At 37.7% G+C, this 22128-nt stretch overlaps 1 protein-coding gene across 1 annotated transcript; it reads left to right on the top strand.

Moving 5' to 3' along the window:
* Nucleotides 1-472: 472 nt before the first annotated feature.
* Nucleotides 473-21438, top strand: DDX43 (DEAD-box helicase 43). Its single transcript, XM_077782333.1, has 16 exons — nt 473-791; nt 1353-1408; nt 1789-1921; nt 3250-3357; nt 3906-3987; nt 6222-6378; nt 6464-6582; nt 6860-6970; nt 9536-9677; nt 13161-13261; nt 13972-14059; nt 15471-15598; nt 16182-16315; nt 17072-17210; nt 17947-18052; nt 21331-21438. Exons 1-16 carry the CDS (start codon nt 473-475, stop codon nt 21436-21438), a joined length of 2031 nt encoding a protein of 676 aa, XP_077638459.1.
* The last annotated feature ends 690 nt before the right edge of the window (nt 21439-22128 follow it).

Raw genomic sequence — 22128 nt, 5'->3', positions numbered from 1 at the left:
GGAGCTGTTGCCAGGTGGGGGTCAGCCTCTTTTCTCAGGCAACCAGTGACAGGACAAGAGGACACAGTCCTAAAGCGTGCCAGGACCGGCTTAGGTTGCACATTAGGAACAAGTTCTTTGCAGAAAGAGTGATGGGGCATTGGAACAGGCTGCCCAGGGGAGCAGGGGAGTCACCGTGCTCGAAGTGCTTAAGGAAACAGTGCACGTGGCACGGTGCCAGACACGGAGTGCCACGGTCTGTTTGACAAGGTGGCGCTGGGTCACGGCTCGGGCTCCATGATCCCACAGGCCTTTTCCAGCACAACCGACTCCGCGATGCCCCGGACACAGCGCGGGCAGCCACGGAGCCTCCGCCCCGTGCGGAGCCAGCCAATCACGGCTCAGAGAGCCGCCCGCCTCGGCCAATCAGCGCGCCCCGGGCTTGAGACGCGCTAAGTCCCTCCGCATGGGCGGCCGAGCCGGCTGCGCCGCCATGTCGGACTGGGACGCGAGCAGCGACGAGGAGCGGGGCGCGCCGGACTGGCCGCGGGCCGCTGCCGCCGCCGGGCCGCTGTGCTGGTCGCCCAGCACCCCTTCGTGGGGCCGCGCCGCCGTGGAGGGCGGCGGGCGGCTGGGGAAGGGCACGGGGAATTCTGGAGGGGAAGGGTGGGAGCCGCGAGGCGCTGAAGGCTCCGGCGGCCCGAGGCGGGCGGCGCGGCAGCGGCCGCCCCGAGCTGCGGCCGGCCAGGCTCGGGACTCCGCGGCGCCGCTCCGCTTCCAGCTGGATAGCGCCCTGGTCGGAGCTCTCATAGGTAATGGCGGGTGCACCCCCGCGCCGAGTGCTTGACCCGCTGAGGTAAGCGGGTCGGGGGCAGCCGGTCCCCCCAGTGTCCCGAGGGAGCGCATCCCTGCCTTCCGTCAGTCTGGCCCCGGAAGGGCCCCGCGCCCCTCGCGGATCCCGCGCGGCTCTCTCCACCTGGGCATGACCGGGTGCTTTTGCGGGGTTTCCGCCGCTCGCTAGGGAAACTTTTCCACCCTAGGGCGATCGCGTTGACATCTGTTTCTCGAGGCCAGCAGTGTGCAAGTGTTCTGAAGCACCTCTAGTCATATGGAGGAAGGGTGACAATCTCTTGATCTAATTTTACTCCTCCATCTCTTGTACTGAAGGGCATTCCCTTACTCACAAACCTTGCATTTGATTAATTGACGAAAGATTTGCCTGCAATCTCCAATGTTTGGTGTCACAAATTCTTTTATTTGTAGATACACTCACTCATATGAAAGTCTTGGAATTTGGTCATAAACAAAATATGTGTAGGTTTGCGCAGTTTGTCCTAAATCTCTGTAATACCTGCTGTGTATCTTTATAACAGGTAGGGGTGGAGCTAAAATTAAAGAACTTGAGGATTCTTCAGGTTCCAGGATAAAGGTACCATGTGCTGTATGTTGTCAAGAAATGGGCTCTATTGGGAACATAATTGGTTTTGTTTCTGTGTAAACCATTTGGAGGAAGTTGAAGGGTGGTACAATAGCTGTAATAATGCCACTGTTTTACAATTAGTGGAAAGGAACTGGATTTGAGGACGCAACTTGGAGGCTATGTGAAGATAGGCAAAGGTTATTGATTTTTTGTTTACATAAGTTTGTATTTATTTCCTTCTCTTTTAGAAAAGGGATTAAAGGGCCTTTTCATAGAACAAGTTAAGCTTCAGGGGAAAAAAAGATCAAAAATTGTTTTCAGTATGTGTTCTTGTATAATGTTTGTCTTTGCAGTATGAAAAAAAAATTCAGTGATGTTTTTCAACATAGGTTACAAGAGGAACCTATGAATCTGAAGTAAAGATTTTTGGCAGCATTGATGTGCAAAATAAAGCCAAGATGTTGATTGACAATCTTATTACAAGTTCTGGACAAAACTATGTTAGAGGTGGGACAGAAAAAGGTAAGAAATGTGGGGTTGGGGGGAAAATATTATGGATTGTATTCCATATTTTTGGTAGTTTGCTGGAGTGTTTTTATATTGGTAGTATTTTATAAAGTAAGTTAACTTAAACCTTGTTCTTGGGCAGTGGCATCTTCTTAAAACAGAAATACTAAGATAGCCTCGTTTTTTCAGCTATGGACAGTTCCCCCCTCTCACCAAACTGCCAGCATTCCATGAAAACCAGTTCCTGTGTGTTTTCAACAATGTTATGGATGCAGAATGTTATACTACTTTGGTTCTTGCATTATCAGTCTGATTCCTCCAAAATAACAGTATTGGCTCTAGTGCAAGTTTTAATCTGATATCTGTGGAGTAGTACAATTCAGTAAGGCTTTGTAAAGATAGTCTATAAAATGCTGATAATAGCATGGGCCATGCTGACTTCCTACTACTTTCAAGGAATGTTAATGTCTTATGATTTGATGTTGCACTTCATGGCTGGCTTTACTACGCTTTCCTGTGGTAGCTTTGTTCTGTGGCTATTGAAATAATTTTTGTATGTTTGGATGCTGCTTATATTATTGGTATGTCTTGTATGTGCTCCCAGCAATTTTTTGCACAGGCAAACACCTTCAAAAATTGTTGATCTGGTGCACTAATGAGGAAGCAGGGATCCAGGAATTATGTTCCAGCATTAGAATAAGGACTGGAGTAGTTGTGTGTTTCCTCTTTGGAAGTGTCCCAGAAGGTGGATGAGTATATTTCACGAAACAAGAAATACTTAAAACTACTTAGGATTTGTGACAGTGTTATCCCAATGTTTCCTGCCTTTCCACTAATTTTTCACACAGCTGTGTTGCTATTTGTATCTTCAGTGTAAAACTGCACTTAATTACAAAGTGTTAACCTCATCAAAAAAGTATAGTATGTAACTAGACTGAGACTTTATTGTGATGTTGTTGGATGCTTTAGAGTTAAACTTTGCTCTTCAGGCTATTAAAGCTTTCTGTCTGCACATCATGTACTGGTTTCACAAGTTTTTCAAAACCTTGCTGCACAACAAACCTAGTTTATAGTGGGAGGAGAAGCATTTCATAACCCATCATTACTTCCTTTAAGTAGCTAAAGATGTTGAAATGTTTCCCTTTTTATCAAAACTGAATTTGTACACATTTTAGCAATGTTTCAGGGCAGAGATCTAGGAAATCATTTTCTACTTACATATATGTTTGATGTCTATTTAAAATATATGAGGCCTTGCAGTAGAAAACGTGTTTGTTTTGAGGGGAGATTTTTCCCCATGGTTTGTTCCATCAAACAGCAGCATTTTGTTACTAACTCTGCAGGAGAAACCTTGAACGTTGTCAAGCCTGAAAACAACCCAAAGAAACCAGTAATTAACTGGGCCTCTCTTCGAGAAAACAGGGCCAAATATGAATCTATGAAGTGGGCAGGTTAGTTTTACAATTTACATTGTATTATACTTGTCTTTATGTGTTAAATCTGTTGGAATGCTTAAACATTTCTAATACCATCTTTGAGATTGACTGAATCTTTCAGAGTCCCAATTGGTGATGTATTTGCAGTGAGCTGGCCATGTTAGCATTTCTCAGTGTGGTCATGGAGGATACTGATTACTATGCCAAGACTTAAACCTGCTACTCATGGGGTAATTTGAATGTCACCCTTTGAAAATAGTGCTGTTTTGTATATGGCCACCGGAACAAAAAAACCCTAAGAGTTGTTAAATATGTTACTATATATGTTAGTAAAAATTACTTCAGTACTTGAAATGTGGGGAAGTGGGCTTTTTTCACAGTTATTGAAGTGTTTGTCTCAGCCGTCACCTTTTTCCATGAGCAAGGGTCTTCCATCACTTCCAGCTAGTCTCTTAGCTCAAGGCACATTCTAGGTCCTGGGCTTTCCATCTTAAACTTTAGCAGACTTGCACTGACTCTATTATTTCTTGCTGATTCAAATTAGATTTTTCTGATTGTTTAAGGCTTGCCTCCAATTGAGAAAAACTTTTACAAAGAATCATCCAGGACTGCATCTATGTCACAAGAAGAAGTGGAACTGTGGCGGTAAGATCATTTCTTCAGGGAATCATCTGCTTGGCAAAAATTACTATTAAACTATAAAGCTTAGAAAGTGGGAGATTAAATACTGAAACATAGACAGTAATGCTGGGTTCTTTTTAAGAATGCTAGTTCTTTTTAAGAACTCTTTCTTGGGAATGAAGCAACTAGCAGATGGGATTATTAGTTGTCTAGAAAATTTACTTCAGGGATTTTCTGCTTCTTTAAAAGTGTTTGATCTGGTCGAATTTCAGGACAGAAAAAATTCATAAAAGTCACTGACTTTTGGCTGTTTCTTTGCTTTTCATGAGACAATATGTTCACATTTTCTAGGTCTTTCCAAATAGGATTCTTCACAGGTTGAATATCTTTTGGTTGTGATTTTTTCCCTGCATTTTTTAGCCAAAACTATCTTCAAATTCCAACTTTTGTTACTATTGTCTTCCTTTTTTTTATCTATCTTGTCTTTACAAGCACATCCTGGTGAGTATATGCTTCAGTTAACTGCATCTATTAATTTTGATCCAACAACCTATGTCAGTACCTTGCAAGGAAAATGGATCATCTGTTTCAAATTACTTGGTTCAGGTCCTGGCAATAGTTACAGCCCTCTTTAGTAGTTATAATGAAGTTAGTGAGCATTATTGAAGTGTTAGCTTTTTATTACTTTTCTTTTTGCAAGATGTCTTTTTTTCTTTGCTTGCCAGAGAAACTTTTCCTCAGTGAGCAAAGCATAGAATTGTTCCCAGATGTTTTCACCTTTTCCTTTAAAGTGTATGGATGTGTTGTTCTTAGAGCTAGTGAAAATTACAGAACGTTGTTCTTGTAGGTTAAAAATATGTATTGAGGAATAGAACTTGTGTGATAAAAGAATTTTTTTTTCTACTTCATCTAATCAGTTCACTAAGTAGAAAAAGGCAGAAACTGAAAGAGATAATTCTATAAACATGAGGGGAAGTTGAATTGCCCATTCTTTTCCTAGTTTGCACACCACTTGAAAAGCTTTTTACTGAACAGAATCTTCAGTGGAGTACAGGCCTGTAATCAATATGCTTATGCAGATGTCATGGTTTAAAACCAGATGGAAATTAAGTTCTAAGTAGGCCCTCTGTTCCCCTCGCACCCTCTGGTGAGAGAGGGACAAAAGGCAGAGATTATGGGTTAAGAAATTACTGGAAAACATCAATGAAATAAGAAAAAGAGCAACAACACTAATAAAAACATTGTGTAAAAGGTGATTGCATGCAAAAATGCTCATGGAAGTCCAACCAATACGACACCACCACAGCCAGCACCGCACAGCTCTTGAGACAAAGGAGAAAATGGTGGATGAAACTGTCCGTTCCCATGGTTTTTTACCCAAGCCTGAGATAACAAAAAACAATGATGCCAAACCTGCTGGTCAGACCATCTGCACCACCTTACCTCTCCAGTCACCATTTGCTGTCCTAAGAAAAGGAACAAAATGGCTATGGAGGGTCATTGGCTTTTTCTTCCACAGGAAACCCCTTTTTCCTGGAAAGTGAAATTATTTGGGTCAATCAGAGTAACAATCTAGGCATGCTCACATGGCTTCAAGCTCCCCTCACTGCCAGTAGGAGAAAATAAACTCTGCCCTTGGCTGAAACTAGGACAGCATATTTATAGCTCTAAAATGGAGGAAGCTTTGGAACAGCAGTTTTTAATATAGTCTTTTATATGTGTTGTGATTTGGGTTTTGCCTACTTTTAGGGGTTTGTTATTCCGGGGGTTTTTTTTGAAGCTTGTCTTACTGGTCATGTTCTTTTTCCAAAATTGTTCTGTTAGTATTCTTTGGAGTATCCAGGTAGCTGCTCTGAAAACAGTTGGGGGAGGTTTTTGTCAGAATAGAGAATTCTGACAGATAAGTTGACGCCATTCATCTGAATTCTGGGTTGTCTTTAGGGTTTAAAAACTTGTCATACCTGCTTAATTTGTAATCAGGTATAATTGTAGCCTGATAGGAGTGCAGTTCATGTTAATAACCATATATAACTTCAAATTAATTATTCTTAAGAAAAAATGTAATAGATACCTCTAGGAGGAAGTTCCTATAGAAGGACTTTTAAGGAAGATAGAAGACTTACTCAGTCCCATTCAAGAGACTGAACTTATTTTTCTTTTTCAAGGAGTTTAAAAAAAATTTAAGAAATACAATCTTTTATATTGGTTCTAATTTTTCTGATACTGAGACTTTAAAACAATTGCACTATTTTATACAGGAAAGAAAATAATGGTATAACTTGTGATGACTTAAAAGAAGGTGAAAAGCGCTGCATTCCCAATCCTGTTTGTAAATTTGAAGATGTATTTGAGCATTATCCTGATATTATGGCCAGTATAAGAAAAGTTGGTTTTCAAAAGCCTACACCAATTCAGGTAAGTCTTCAATTTTGATGACTCTTTAACTGAACCTTAAGAGAAAAATGAAGACTACATTTAAGTATTTGTTGTTTTATGTTAGTCCCAGGCATGGCCAATTATACTCCAAGGAATTGATCTTATTGGTATAGCGCAGACTGGTACTGGGAAGACATTAGCATACTTAATGCCTGGATTCATTCACTTGACTTCACAACCAATGTAAGGACTGCTCACAGGTCTGATTTGTTTAGCTGTGCATATTTCCTCCTGCACCCAAGTCCTGAGATGATGTTCTAGTAATGAAGATAAAAATCATATATTGAAAAAAAAATATTATATTACAAATCTCATGGAATAAGCACCAAATTTGTCACCAGAGATTCCATTAGCAGCAGTGTGCAGAGGAAGTTTAGAACAGTATTAAAATGTTCAGTGTTAAGCATGATGGACTTTGCCCATCCTGATATACCAACATTCTAAATATGCTTTGTTGCAGATCCAAAGATCAACGTGGGGGGCCTGGAATGTTAGTTCTTGCTCCCACTAGAGAACTGGCACTTCAAGTAGAGGCAGAGTGTTCAAAGTATGCATACAAAGGAATTAAAAGGTAGTCTTGCTTTTCACTGACTTAAGTAATATCTTTTTTCTCCTACTAATTGTGATTTAATTCACCTACTCTACAATAATTGCATTTAAGAGGGGAGGAGATAGTAGTAAATGCAGCATTTATATTTTCCCAGTTTTCAGACTTTCTGTTTTGACTAATCCCATGGTCCAAGTCTATGAAGCTTTTCTGCTTCTTTTCCTTCTGAGTTGACAACTAAGAAGAATCACACAGAATATGCTGATTTAAAAGGGGCAAGGATCATCAAATCTGGCTCTTAGCCGTGCACAGGACATCCCCAAGAGTCACACCATGTCGCTGAGAGCGTTGTCAAAACACTTAAGCTCTGTCACGCTGGTGCTGTGATCACTTCCCTTGGGAACCTGTTCCAGTGCCCAGCCACCCTCTGAGTGAAGAACCTTATCCAATCTAAAACTTCACTAACACAGCTTCAGGCCATTCCCTTGGATCCTGTCACTGTCACCACAGAGAAGAGATCAGTGCCTGCCCCTCCTCTTCTCCTCATGAGGACGTTCTCTCTGCAGTGAGGTCTCCCCTCAGTCTCCTCCAGGCTGAACAGACCAAGTGCCCTCAGCTGCTCCCCACACAGCTTCCCCTCAAGGCCCTTCACCATCTTTGTTGCCCTCCTTTGGACACTTTCTAATAGTTTAATATTTTTCTTCGATGGTGGTGCCCAAAACTGCCCTGAGCACTTGAGATGAGTGCAGAGCAGGACAATGCCCTCTCTTGCCCAGCTGGAGATGCTGTGTCTGATGCCCCCCAGGACAGGGTTGGCTCTCCTGACTGCTAGGGCACTGTTGACTCATGTTCAGCTTGCCATCAACCAGGTCCCTTTCCATGGCACTGCTTTCCAACATCCCATTCCCCAATCTGTCTGTAAATCCAGGTTTGCCCATCCCAGGTGCAGAATCCAGTGCTTTCCCTTATTGAACTTCATGTGGTTGGTGGTTGCCCAGCCCTCTCATTTGGCAAGGTTTCTCTGCAGGGCTTCCCTGCCCTGGAGGGAGTCAGCAACTCCCTCAGTTTTTTATTGTCTGTGAATTTGCACAGTATCTCTTTCAGTCCTGCCTCCAAGTCATTTATGAAGATGTCGTGAGGGCCAAGGATGGAGCCCTCTGGGGCCCTTCTGATGACGGGTCACCAGCCTGATGTCGCCCCATTCACTGTAACGCTTTATGCCTGACCTGTGAGCCAGTTGCTGACCCATCCCATGATGTGTTTATCCAGCTATGTGCTTGACATTTTGTCCAGAAGGATACTGTTAGAGATAGTATCGAATGCTTTACATCAACTGGCTTCCTTGATCATCTGGGTGGGTTACATTGCCATAAAAGGAAGTCAGGTTTGACAAGCAGGACTGTGTGCCAGCTGTACTGGCTGTGGGCAGTGACTACATTGTCTTACAGGTGTCTGTCAATACCTCCCAGAATAATCTCCATAACTTCATCAGCAACCTTTCTGGATTCCAAAGACCGCTCAAAAATCATTGAGAGAGACTTTGCAATGACATCCGCCAGCTCTTTGAGGATGTTTGTACAAATCCCATCATGCCCATAGATCTGTAGAAATCCAGCTGGAGCAGCAGATCCTGCATAATTTGCAGCTTAACTGGGAGTGGATTATTCTCAGTTGTGGTTCTCAAGCTCAGGGCATTGATATCCCCTTGATGCATCATCTGTGTTGAAGACAGGGGCAAAGAATGCGTTAAACAGCTCTGCTTTGTCTTTATCCCTGTTTGTGAGGTGACCATCCTCATCCTGTAATGGGCCAATGTTATTTTTATGCTTCCTGTTGCTGCCTTTTCCTAAGAACACACTTGGCTTTCCTTTCTGAGATTGCATTGCTGAATAATGTTCAGGTTCTTGCCCACACAAATGTTTCTGTAATATCATCTTCTAGCATGTTGACCCCGAATCATGTGGTATAGTCCATCTCTGTCTTTTTTTTTTTTTTTTTTTTTGTTAAACTTTATGGTATTTTCATCAGCCCATTTCTCTAGCCTTTTTGTGGTTCTTCTGGTAAAAGCCTAATTCTCTTGAGTATATCAGCTTCTTCCCCAATTTGGTTTCATCCACAAACCTCCTAAGTGTAGATCTTCAGTTAAGCAATTAAACAAACATTACTGTACTCTGAAATTTGCTTTTAAGGATCTCTGTGAACTTTGTGTAGCCCTCTGAATAAGTCTTACAGTCACCCCAACAGCAAAACATCTCACTTTTGATGGTACTGTTAGGAAAATCATGCATCCTTTCATATGTTCATCTATTTTTTGTGTAAATATTTTCAGAGCAACCCAAAACATACGAGCTATCATTCTTTCACAATTACTTTCACTGCAGTTTCAGCAGAAAACTTGCTGAACTGTTGAGGGAGTGTCATTCAGTGTTAATTTTATTAATTATGCAATACTGTCAATCACACTTACTGTATTCTTTCCACTTGTTAATACCAGCTGACACTTTTAAAGCAACATGGTGACATTTATTGAAAAGGATTGACTTCAGCTGAAATTTTATACACTACGTCTGTAAAACTTATATTTTACAGTATTTGCGTCTATGGTGGTGGGGACCGAAAAGGACAGATATACATGGTTACCAAAGGTGTGGATATTGTTATTGCTACTCCTGGCAGACTGAATGATCTTCAAATGAACAACTTCATAAATTTGAAGAGCATAACATATTTGGCAAGTAACTGATATGCAATGAATAATGCACCAGCTGGGAAATGGTTGACTTGGTTTGAATTTAAGCTTTTAATGGAGTTTTCTTTAAACTTCCAAAGTATTAATTACAATACAGCTTAACAGTGAAATTGGTGTTGGAGGGATGATTCACACTTACTATGATTGCATTGCAGATGTGAACTATTCCCTAGGAAAAACAGGCTTCTAGCACAGCAAGTATTTTAAAGACGCTAAATTGTTTTTTTCAGTAATGGCATTCATTTTGTCAGGATTACTTACTAATGGATGAAATGCCTTTCTGAAGTTGTCTTTTCCTTTTCTTTTCAAAGGTTACCAGTGTCTCAATTTTTTAATTAGAACTTGTGTGATAGCAGAGTCGCACACAGATATTTAAATGTTGGGGGACTGATTTTCTTTTGATCTCAATGGGAAAACAGCCTTGTAAACATTATTATAGTCCTTATGTCTTCATTTCATTTTTGCATTTTCCTGTGCTAAACAGGTAAGACCATTGCTGTTTGTAAAATGCTTCCATATATTCAATTTATTTCTAACTAGTTTGTGAATTGTTGTCTAGTTTGACAATTTGGCCAAGCTCTCTGTTCACCCCACTACCTTGTGAGAATTATATTCTCTCCATGTTGTAACAGCTTAGCTCCAATTCTAGGTGATAGTTGTGAGCTTACTGGCAAGGCCAGCAGTGGTATAGCATCATTTGGGAAAAAAGTTTATTACAGGAAGACAGGAGAGTAGCATTCTGTAGAAGACTAACAAGTAATTGCTGAGCAGGAGGAAAACAGGCCAGAAAACCTGCATTGTGAGGACTATAGGAACATAGGTCACCTTTCTGCCAAGGTGAATTGTAGTCATACCACAGGCACACAGTGTTTCATAAAGCAGTGAGTATTGAACAAAAAGCATGTTTCAGTATGTGCAGTATATACTGTAGTGTGACATTGCTAAAAAGAATTGACTATCAAATTGAAAAGTATGATGATGTGAAGCAAGGAGGAGAGACATTTTTTGTTGCACGACTAGCAGCTAAATGTTTTCAGAAGAAGCAGTGCAAGGTCCATGTATTGTGATGTAGTTAAGGTCTCATGCCTCAGACTTTAAGGAAATTCTGTTCTAGCAAAGCCCCATGTGAAAAATTGGACATTGAAAACTCTATCTTTTTGTGATCTTCCTATATATTTATCCTTGTTCTTTGTGATTTTCAATATATATAAGATGTATTCTGTTTCCAGAGCTTCATTGTCAGTTTTCAGCCAGCAAATAATTTAATCTCTCAGCTTTGCTTTAGGAAAAAAAGAGTGGTCATAGATTTCACATTTGCCACCTTGGATAAAAATACTCTTCACTGAAGAGCTTCATTTACAGCTTTCATTAAAGATATTACTGAGTCTTAAGAAGGTTCCCAAAGTTAACTGAGTGTTACTTGCTAATATGATACAATTGTTTCCCAAAGGACTTCCAAGGTCAGATACTGGGATACAATTGTTAAAACCCAAGCAAATATACCACCCCCCAGAAAAGAAAAACAACACCACAAAACCAAGCTCTTGTTAATTGTGCCTAATTAGGTACTGAGCCCAAGGTGAGTTTGAGGTTAGGATTTCTCTTCTTGCCTGACAGAACCATCAAGTTGATCAAGTCTTGATTCAGATTTTTAGGAAGCCAGTTATTCAGGATAGGCTGTTGTTTTTCAGTATTTCAGAAGTAAGGTTGTAGATTCTGTCATAAATAGTCCTTTGATTGTTCAAAATACAAGTCATATGAAATACGCTTTTTATTTCCTGTGTTCACTGTAAATCAGTGTTCATTCATCAGCAGTCTGATGAAGTAATCTTAATTCTTTGGACTTCATGCTGATAAAGCAGAAGGAAGGAAATGGGAATTGTGCATGAATAATTGGGAAACATTTAGGAGAAAGTGTAATTAAAAATATATATAAATCATGAAGGAGGATGTAAAAGGTAGATTGGAGTAGTGCTTATATTCTTCAATACAAAAGAAAAATTGTGTTAAACTTACCAATAACTGATTTAAAACAAAGGAAAGAGGAAATTAAATAATTTTCAAAGAAAGAACTGGCTTGTAATAATTTCTTGCCAAGAAATAAAACTGAAATGAACAATATTAACAAACAAATAAATATGTATATGTTTAAATATAACAAGAAACCTAAGATTATATCTGTTGAAGGACATTTAGATTATAAGCTAGGATGAAGCTGTGACACATTTGAAAAAATCAGTACTAATAGCTACTTGACATATATTACAACCTTTAATCTTAATGAAGCAGCTATCAGAAATAAGAAGTACATTTCAGCTATCTGATCCATCTATTAGAAATAGATGCTTTCTTTTCCCTCTGCAGCAAAGTGCCAGTGAGCTTAATAGCATAGAAAGCTTCTACTGCGGAAAAAGGCATAGCAACCAACTCTTAATGTAAAATCAGTGATGTTTCAGCCTTGCTATTCTATTAGAGATCATGTAGCTAATGACACCTCCATGAGCCCTTTAAAAATAAAGAGAATTAAGAAATAGAATTTTTGTCTCTCAGTTGATACTTTGTTGTTCTTTCAGATATTTACATAAATAATGTACTAAACACCTTTAATATAATAAAATATCAGAGAATAATGGAGCAGCAAAATTAGGACAGAAAAGGATTATCATCAATGTCTTGTATTTCAGCATAAGTGACTAGATATTGTCAATACTTAAAAGCACAATCCATGTAACTTTAGTTTTCAAGTAGAGTTTCTATAAATCAAAGGAGATAAAGGAGTCTCAGATGTCAGTCTTCTTTCTTTGTATGAGGTTGAAAACATTGATAAGTGTGCTTGTATATTAGAAAACTTTTTCGTTCCAAAGAGTAGTTCTCAGACCTCCAGCTCACTTGTTCATTTCTGGCTTTTTTTAACCAGATGAAATAAGCTTGTGCTCTGGGAGTTGTGCAGTGTACTAATATGTGCCAGAATGTATGCTCTGGCCTTTTTGTTGCTTGTAATGAGGAAGTAAATTGATGTGATATTTTGATCCTGTATAAGATCTCTAATTGAGGTAGAAATGAGATTTCCCCTTAAAATTTCAAACAATTTCTTATGTGTTGAGCAGGTTGCTCCCCTCTGGGTTTGGTTGGTTATGGGTTTTTTGGGGTTTTTTATGTTTGTGCTTAATTTTAGCCATCAGCCTAATTATTGGTAAAACAAACAGTTGTTTTTTCTTTCTTGACTTTAAATGCTCTTGAAGGGACAGTTTATTTTCTTGTTTTGCCTACAAGTATAATAGTGAATAAAAAATTGTCAAGGAAATTGAGGAGGTAGAATAGAAGTTGACCAGCTTTTGTAGTAAGTTATGGAGAAGATTCTGCAATTAAAACAGCTACCATTAAAATATTTTTCTTTGCGATGTCCTGCTGAAACAAACCGTTATCTAAGGACTAGGTAGAATAAAGAACTTTGTTTCTGAACAGGTTTTAGATGAGGCTGACAGAATGCTGGATATGGGATTTGAACCTCAGATAATGAAGATCCTAATAGATGTGCGTCCTGACAGACAAACTGTTATGACGAGGTATCTAAACATGATAGTGCTCAGGATGTGAACATAAGGTTATTGAACAAGTTAATTTCAAAATAAATGTGTCAGTTATTAAATTTTTTACTAGTTTTCTTTCTCATTCAGTCTAATCAGTCCTGATGAGTCATTTGACCAATTTTTTCATTTTGTACTGCCTTTTCTGATTTTTTACATCAAATATAAAGACAGTTGAATTGTCCCAAAAAAAGGAATGTATCCCGTGAGTGCTGGAATTTGCCATATCAATTTAAAATGCCAACTTACAGTTCTTCATCTGTGACCAAATGTATTTCCTGACTTTCTGATCAGTATCTGTGCTAGTCTGTACCTGGATTAATTTTGAAATCATGCAGCTTTTGGGAACTTAACAATCAAATATCCCAACAATAATTTTTTGTTAAGATGTTATTTAAGAAAGCTGACTAGAAACTTGCTTATTAGGTATTGTTCAATTACGAAACTCAGCTGAGGCTTCAATAGAAAGGCTCCATAATTATTGCCTGTACTTTTAAGCAGCAAAATTACCTTTTAAGCTCAAGTGCTCTTTACTATTAACTTAAGATTAGTTATGCTCAATCCTGTTACTGCATATATATGTGTATAAGAAAGGAAAGAAAAGAAGACTATGATGAAATTAATCAATTGGAGAAGATTTGGCACACTATTCTCATGTGTGTATGTTTTCCTCTTCACTTCCTGTTTAGTGCTACTTGGCCTGATGGTGTCCGTCGCCTAGCAAAATCCTACTTGAAAAATCCCATGATTGTGTATGTCGGCACTCTTGACTTAGCAGTAAGTTGTCCTGTTATTTTTTAGTTTTTCCCCTTTTTTAGAAGAACCTATGTTTAAGCCAGGTTAAGCCAAGCAAAATTTTTTGCTTGTAACTAACTTTATGTAAGTAAATGCATGTATCTTTTGTAATCAATCTGAGCTTTCAAGAAACAGCTCTGTGCTATTTATTTTAAAGTTTCCTTAAAAGTTCAGAAAAATTTAAAAAGTATAAACCAATATTTTTGCTGTAACAATACCTGGAAGTCTTAGCTTTTCAGTAGAAGACATAACAGGTGATAAGTATCAATCATATTGAATGTTCTACTTCACTATGCCACATGTTTTTGTGTGATCCCTTGATTTTACAACCTTAATTTTGGTTCAGCAAGTTCTTGTTCATCACTTGGTTTTCCTTCTGAAGGTCTTCCTTCTAATGCATAGAGATCTTTATCTAAATTTGTCTTTCCTAACTGCATCTTTCTCAAATGAAGTTTGAGAAAGCTTTGTACTAAACTCTTGGAGAACACTTGCCTATAGCAGAAAGTACGTTTTTGAGTAAGAAGCGTCTTTAAAGTCCAAAACTTCTAAACTGTAGTTGCTTATTTGTCGTTGTTGTACAGCTATGTGTAGTTGGCTTCAGTACCAGCAGAGTTTACAGAAACAGTAGTTCTCCCAAGATCTTAGGAAATTTTCCTTTTCAGTTCCGTTTTATTTTTTTAGTGCTAGGGAATGAGGAAACCTAGTATCCAGTACAGTTTTCAGTAGAAATAGAGACAAAGTGTGCTTTTTTTACAGGAGCTTCTCTTAATTGAAGAGGTGACATCTAGTGGAGGGGGGAAGGGCTCCCATGTGGAGAATCTTTGTCTACTTGATTGAACCTTCAACTCTTGCCACAAGATCATGATACCATGCCATGAGAATGTCTAGACATTTTATCCTACTTATTAGTTATACCTTAGATATTCTGTGGTAACCTTCAGAGGTAATGGAGCAAAGTTTTTAATGAACTGTTATAGGAATAGTTAAAACTGATCATTTCAAAGAGATTTACAGCATCTTTAAAAGCCTGTAATTTCAAGTAAGACTGCTATTGTTCCAACTTGCTTTGGAGTAGCATAAAATACTTGCAAATTAAAGATTTTAAATGTGTTTTTTGCTAATAATATATTTCTTTCACTTGACTAATCGGTACCGTTTAAATCTCTGCAAATAAATGGCTTGGCAAACTGCTTAAAGGTAAATTTTATTATTCTCCTAAAGCAATGAGGAAACAAGAAATCTGCATTGATTGGACTCCTAACTGATACATATTAAAATATTTTTTTATGGTATCATATATTGCTAGTTTTGTAACATGGCAATATGGGAATTAACAGAAAAAAATATGATTGTAATCTGTTTCTACCTAACATTCCTTTTTGCTGTTTGACAGGCAGTAAGCACAGTACAACAAAAAGTTATTGTTATCCCCGAGGAGAAAAAGAGAGCTTTCATGCATAGCTTCATTAAGTCTATGAAGCCAAAAGATAAGGTCATCATTTTTGTGGGAAAAAAGCTTACGTATGTAATCACTTACCAGTATCGTCTCTATTTGGGTTTTTTTTTCCTAACAGAAATACTGAATAGTTTCTTAGTTCACATAATAACTATCAAGTGTAATACCTCTTCTCCACAATGTGCTGCTAGTAGTATTATCATATTTACTTATTTATTCCTTCAGACTGACTGGCAGTTTGTATCTTTTTTAATATCATTAATGGTGGTGGTGGTAAGTCTCAGTTTCACGTTGCTCAAGTGGGATGTTTGGATTCTTTGGGATACATCAATGTGATGTACTGTTTATTTTCATACACCTCTGGTGTATGCAAGACCAGATTAATGTGAGAGGTGGTCATTGTATCATACTTGAACTTCTTGAGTGAACAACACAAAAATAATCTAGTATCCCTTTAAGGTGTAAATAAAGGTAAACATTTCTATGTGGATGAGACTTGCTTTGCTGTTTTATAATAAGTATCAGCTGACCTCAGTAACATTTTGTCCTTAAGCACATGTTTAGCTTTTGCTGTCATTTTACTGTCTTTTTTATTTAAATCTAGATACTGCAGTATTTTGGTTTTTTTTTTTTTTCTTCTGTTTTAAGAGCCATTGCTTTATTTCACCCTAGAGCTGATGACTTGGCAAGTGACTTTGGTATCCAAGGAATTCCAGTACAGTCTCTTCATGGTAACAGGGAACAATGTGATCGAGAACAGGCTTTGGATGACTTCAAGAAAGGTGAGTTTGTACTGAAGTACTGGTTTGTTTAGGCCAGACTTTTAAAGCTTTTTCTGTTCAAAACTTGTTTATTTCTAAGTGTCATGTCTCTTTAGTACTATAGAAATTAAAATATTAAAGAGCTCTTAATTATATATTTTTTTTTATTAATTTGACAAAAAAGGGCCCAGAAAACAAAGAGATTTCTCTTGAACAAAATTTTGAATGTCTGGGAGTTTAATAATTTAAAGTACGGCTAATTTTACTTTTGACATTTCTGGAGAAATCGTTATTTTATGTCTACGGAATGGTAAGTTTAATTGTCAGATGATGGTGCTTTCAGTGAAATAGTCCTGCTCCAGATTATGCTAGTAGGGTTGTGTGAACACCTATATGTGAACATAATCCAGGGTTATGTGAACCCATGCTAATAAAAGACTGGTGCTTTGACAAGAGTGTCAGCTGAGAATATAGTTGTTGAAGTTTTTTTCCTTTGGACAAACTCTTTATATCAACCAGGCATATTTCTTTTTCTGCACTCTGCTGCTTTTACTTATGAAATGCAAGTAATAGTAAAATGACATTTTGGGTGCTTACTTACCAGCTTGTATTTGGTGATAACTCAGTGTAACATGCAACAAGAATATTTTTACTTTGTGGTAAGAATATTAAGTGCATTATAAGCTAGAAAACCAGTAGACTGGAGTATGTTTTCTGTTTGTTCCTTAAACTCCTGTTCTCTTCCTCTCATACTCTCAACTTTGCCTCTTACTGTAGGCAAAGTTCGAATATTGGTAGCTACTGACTTGGCATCCCGTGGCCTTGATGTGCACGATATTACTCATGTTTTTAACTTCGATTTCCCTCGCAACATTGAAGAATATGTTCACAGAGTAGGTCGTACTGGAAGAGCAGGGTAAGTGTTCACCAGAAAATAGTAATGTATTATGAGTGTTTTGTTATGTTTTATGCACTGCGCAGGTGTTTTTCTTGTCAAATTCTAGAGGCTACAGGTCCTGTGGGGTGGGGAATGAAGACTTCAGTCTATCAAAATATGTTCTAGAAACACACTGATTTATGTCTTTAAATTGAAGGCAAACAAGTTTCACTGAATTAAGAGTGTTTGAAAGCTGGTTTAAATATGAGGAAAAATTAGAAAAAACATTTGCATTGATATTCTGGAATGTTACTTCCTCCTTTATCTTTTCATGAGCTCTGCTGATTTGTTTAGTTTTCTGGACACCACATTGAGAAGAAGCATCTGTAGGTTCAAATTCTGCAGCCAATCTTGGTGGTGTCATTTAGTGGTAGTTCTTTTGGATACTGCTTTCCCAGGCTGATACAAGTGTGATTTTTCTCATTTAATCATGATATGAATGTGTGTCTCTTCATACTTAAATATGTTGTCATTATGTTATGTTTATTATGTAAAATTCTAAATTAGCTGTGCAGTTGCTGCATTTTACATGAATTGCTATATGCTGATTTTTATGAAAAGTTGCTTTCTGTCATGTGCAGGGTTAATGCTCAAGCCACTTTTATTCTATCAGCTCAATAATATTCCTGTAGTACACTTCATTACTGCCTAGGTCAGTATAAAAGCCTGGCAAGAGTTGTTTGTAAGATTAGCAGTTGTTTCCTTCCTGGTTTAGGCGCTCTGGGGAGGCAGTAACACTTGTCACGAGCAATGATTGGAGATTTGCGTCCGAGCTGATTGACATTCTGGAAAGAGCAAACCAAGTAAGTATACATTACTGGGTAAGATTTGTATTGGTTCTGGATTAGTACCTGAAGCATGTCATGAAGGTCTAAGACTATTTAAATCCTTCTTGGTGAGTATTTGTGGTGTCTCAGGTAAAGAAAATGGATATTTTAGTCTGTCTTGTCCTAGATAGCCTTAGCTGTATTTTATCTTACAGATGAGTCCCAGGAAAGAACTGTGAACTCTTACCAAAGCCTTCCATGTCCAAAGAAAAAGTAACTAACATATATATTGAGGTCTGCAGAGAAATAATAGGGTTTATTTTATGTCATTATATTTTATTCCATTTGTGTTTCACTTTTGGATGCATGTACCAATTTCTTGTTTAATGGTCTAAATATTAAAAATATTTGTATCAGAAGAAGCTCAACTGTCTTATCTGTTTATTGTATCTGAGAGTTGTGACACCTGCATGTACTCTTCCAAGTTTTCTTACTGCTGCTTGTAAATAGTAGGGGAAATGGAACTGGAATTGAATCTCTTTCTTTAAACAAGTGTATTTTTTCTGATACCGTATCTGAAAAAACAGATAATTGTGTTACTGTTTCTTGCTGTAACAAATTGCCTGATTTATAGTAAACCCTCAGTTCAAGTCCTGACTTGAGCTGAAATTTTGTTTGTTTGGGTTGCAGTGTTTGTTTGTTTCATTTTTTGGATGGAAGTTTGAGTACACACTAAATGAACTTATCTAGAATCTGTGGTTTTTACTATAGACATTTATTCAGACTTTAAATCCTGGGTTAGGACTTCACCTCAATCTTCTGTTGTATAAGTCTTCTTTGAAAGATACTATGTTGCTTTACTGCAAACCTAGTAAGATGCTTTTGAGGGAGGAAAAGGGGAAAAAAAGGTGTAGAAGAGTAGTCACCTAATAATTCCTTAAAGTTGCAGATTTGGGGTGGGGTTTTTTTTGCTTTGGTTTTATTCAGAAAATGCAAGAGGTGAAACCAGTAATGACACTGTGAAGCTACTTTAGAGGTGCCTTGAGTTTTTTATTCTAAGTTAGCAATTACCTTTCAAGTCTTGTCTCCAGCTGCAGACTGCAAAGTTCCCAAACTGGTTGTGGTTTTTTTATAATGTGTGATAGTTCAACTGCAAACAAGTCTCTGAGTTCAGAGGAGAAAAGAGGAACTCTGAATCCTTGTTTTCAGAAGTTACTATTACTCATAACATTATTCTCAAACTTAAGTTGTGTCTGATAGAAAGGAAGTATCCCTACAGACAAAGTGTTGGGGTTTTTTCTCATGATGATGAAAATGCCATTCTTTCAGTTTTAAAGCATCAAGTAAAAGTAAGAAAAAAACCTAAATTTTCAAAATACTTTGATTTCAAAACAAGTTAGTTGCTTTCGTTAGCCAAATGTTCTCTGTGATTTTGAATCTACAGATTATATAAAGAAGAGCACATACAACAAAAAGGTGTCTATGCTGAAGGAATATATATATATATAAATGCTTATTAACAAGCATGGATGGGTTTATTGGAAAAACAATAATCTCTGTAATACCTGCAACCATATAAATTATGGCATCTTTATCCTTTTCTGTTTTCTCATTTACTACCCTACCCTAGCTTGTATGTTTAGCAGATACACAGATTGTTCATTAAAAACTTCAACAAGCCACTAGATACTCGTTATTACCTCACTGGGATTTTTATGTTTCTGTATCCTTATTTCTTCCCACTCTTGCCTTGTGCTTGCTCAAAAACCACTCTTGCATGAAATTGTTACAGTTTTGGTTTAGAATAAGAGCTTCAAGCTCAAGGGAAGGATCTGATACTGGAGAAGAAAATAATCCCATATTTCAACTGAAAAATAACTTTGTCTCATTACTTCTATCTCCATTGATTAGCCTATTGTGCATTTCAGCTAGATACATAATTTTTAACTTTATTTTTAAATAATGTTTGAAACTTAGGCAGAATGGACTCTTCCAGAGTTGTCATATTTTGCCAGGGTAGTTGCTTACCAGTAATTCAGCATGTAAAACATATACTAGCAAGCTGTCTCTCATGCCAGCTCAAGAAAAAGTTGTTGATAGCAAATAGCAAGCATTGCTCAATTATAAAGCCTGACAAAAGAAATGGAAACTAAAGTAATATGACTTCTGCTCCACCGGACCTTTTGTCCTGGCTGCATTCTCCGCCTGTTCAAGCATTGCCAAGCCCAGGCACATTTAGTGAGACTTCTAAGGTATTTACGTTTGTTTGTACTCTGCTGTTTACACTGTATATGTGCCACTGGCAGACACTAATCACACAGACAGAGTAATCATATTAATAACATGTTCACACACTGACCTTTGCTCTGATCAGGAAACTCATTCTGGACGGCCTGACTTCCACCACTTGGAAGGCCACGTGCCATTGCAGATTGCTGAAGTGGGCTGGCTTTGACAGATCAGTGATCCAAGACCTCTTGACAGTACCCAGTTGCCCACTGTGCTTTTTGCAGTAAATATTGCATTAATGTCAGCGTTTTGCCCAGCCTGGTTTAAGAAGTCTTGTTGGGATACTGCCTTTGTTCTGTGAGCAAAAGAATGGTATCAGGGTTATTTTTTCATCACTCAACTAATAAATCTGTCTGTAATTCGTCACATCTGGCCTCAGTTGTTAAGAACTCTGAGGTGGAAGTGTTTTCATGATACAATTCACCTTTTCTACATAATTACAAACACGGTAAAAACCCCTGTGGATCTTGGTAAGGTGCTCTTGTGACCTCCCAGTGGTGGAAGATCTGACCATTTTCTCCTGCCCTTCTTTCCTTGTCTTTTAGCTTTGTTCTGAGCACGTGAGAACCATTTGTATGACAACACTTTCTTTAAGTCACAAAGTTTCTCTTCAGAGGCTCTTAAAACTTCCATAAGGAATTTAATACAAACCAACATTCAATAGATGTATATAGTATGATATCACCTTTAAGTGGCACTGGATGTTTTTATCAGCTGTTCGTTATAACTAAAGATACATTTCCATTTGAACTATAATGTTGTAATTTGCTGTTAGATGTTGCCATCAGATATGGTGATACAAGCATAGATATATTACTGAAAATCCAGAGACACTATGGTGATTATTTTTCAGTATATTTCAGTACAATCTTAGGTAAAAAGATTTCTCTCTGCATTTCTACAGAAAAGAATCTGCAAAATGACAGGAGCCAGATAAATAATGAAATCAAGTTTGGGAAATCAATAGCATTTTCATAAAGCAGAGTCTGAAAGTTTAGATTTATTTAAAATTCACATTGTTTTTTTGTCTGCTTTCTTATTAGGTAGTTCCTGATGAGCTTATTGCAATGGCGGAAAGATACAAACAATCACAAATGAGAAAAGAAATTGAAAAGGATATACAAAGACCTTGGAGAAAGTCTTCAAAATAAGTGTAATGCCTTGAAGCTACTGAAACAGAGAAAGTGATTTTAATTAGTGTTAACTTCCATAGTCTTGAATTTATTTGTTTCATTTTGTGTTTGTTTGCCGTACCTGTCCTATTTAAACAAACTTCTCAAAAGCGTCTTAGAAAACTGGATTAACTTCATATAGGAATAATTCTGGTTTTGCACTTGGACACTATTTTCACATAATTTTTTTTTCTTATTTGATGTATGAAACTTCTGAAGCAATTATCTACTGGTTAAAAACAAATATTGTGGCTTTGTTGGTTTGGGCTTTTTTTTTGTTAAATGCAGTATTACCATATAAGAATGTAAAAGATAATTTTTCTTTTTATATTCAGAGAACCAGATTATTCATTGTAAGCAACGTTTGTCAATGTAGTTTCAAAATACTCTACCTTTGCCTTGATATGCTGCTGGCATGCAGGATTTCTCAGGATAACGAAAACTGCTCTGTTTGCCATTGCTTATGTTTGCTGAAGCAAGTTTTCTTTATTCTTATTTTAAAATGTAACATTGGAGGTCATTTTTGTTAAGACTTGTGGCCCAAGATTTTTTGAGAGAGGTCTGCATTTTCTTGTAATGGAGGAGAGCATGACAGGAAGTACTTGCTTGTGGCTAACTGGGAAATAAAACCTGCTCTTTGTTTTTGTGGATGTAATATTCTAGCTTAAG

Source organism: Lonchura striata, chromosome 3, assembly GCF_046129695.1.
Source record: "Lonchura striata isolate bLonStr1 chromosome 3, bLonStr1.mat, whole genome shotgun sequence".
Taxonomy (NCBI): domain Eukaryota; kingdom Metazoa; phylum Chordata; class Aves; order Passeriformes; family Estrildidae; genus Lonchura; species Lonchura striata.
Note: the sequence above shows the minus strand (reverse complement) of the source record. Positions and strands in the feature narration are given on the sequence as shown.

Coding starts and splice junctions, on each gene's coding strand:
- DDX43 (XM_077782333.1), top strand. CDS start 473: ATGTCGGACTGGGACGCGAGCAGCGACGAGGAGCGGGGCGCGCCGGAC. Junction 9,678..13,160: donor TGAAGAGCATAACATATTTG/GCAAGTAACTGA, acceptor GTTTCTGAACAG/GTTTTAGATGAGGCTGACAG. Junction 16,316..17,071: donor TTTGGATGACTTCAAGAAAG/GTGAGTTTGTAC, acceptor CTCTTACTGTAG/GCAAAGTTCGAATATTGGTA.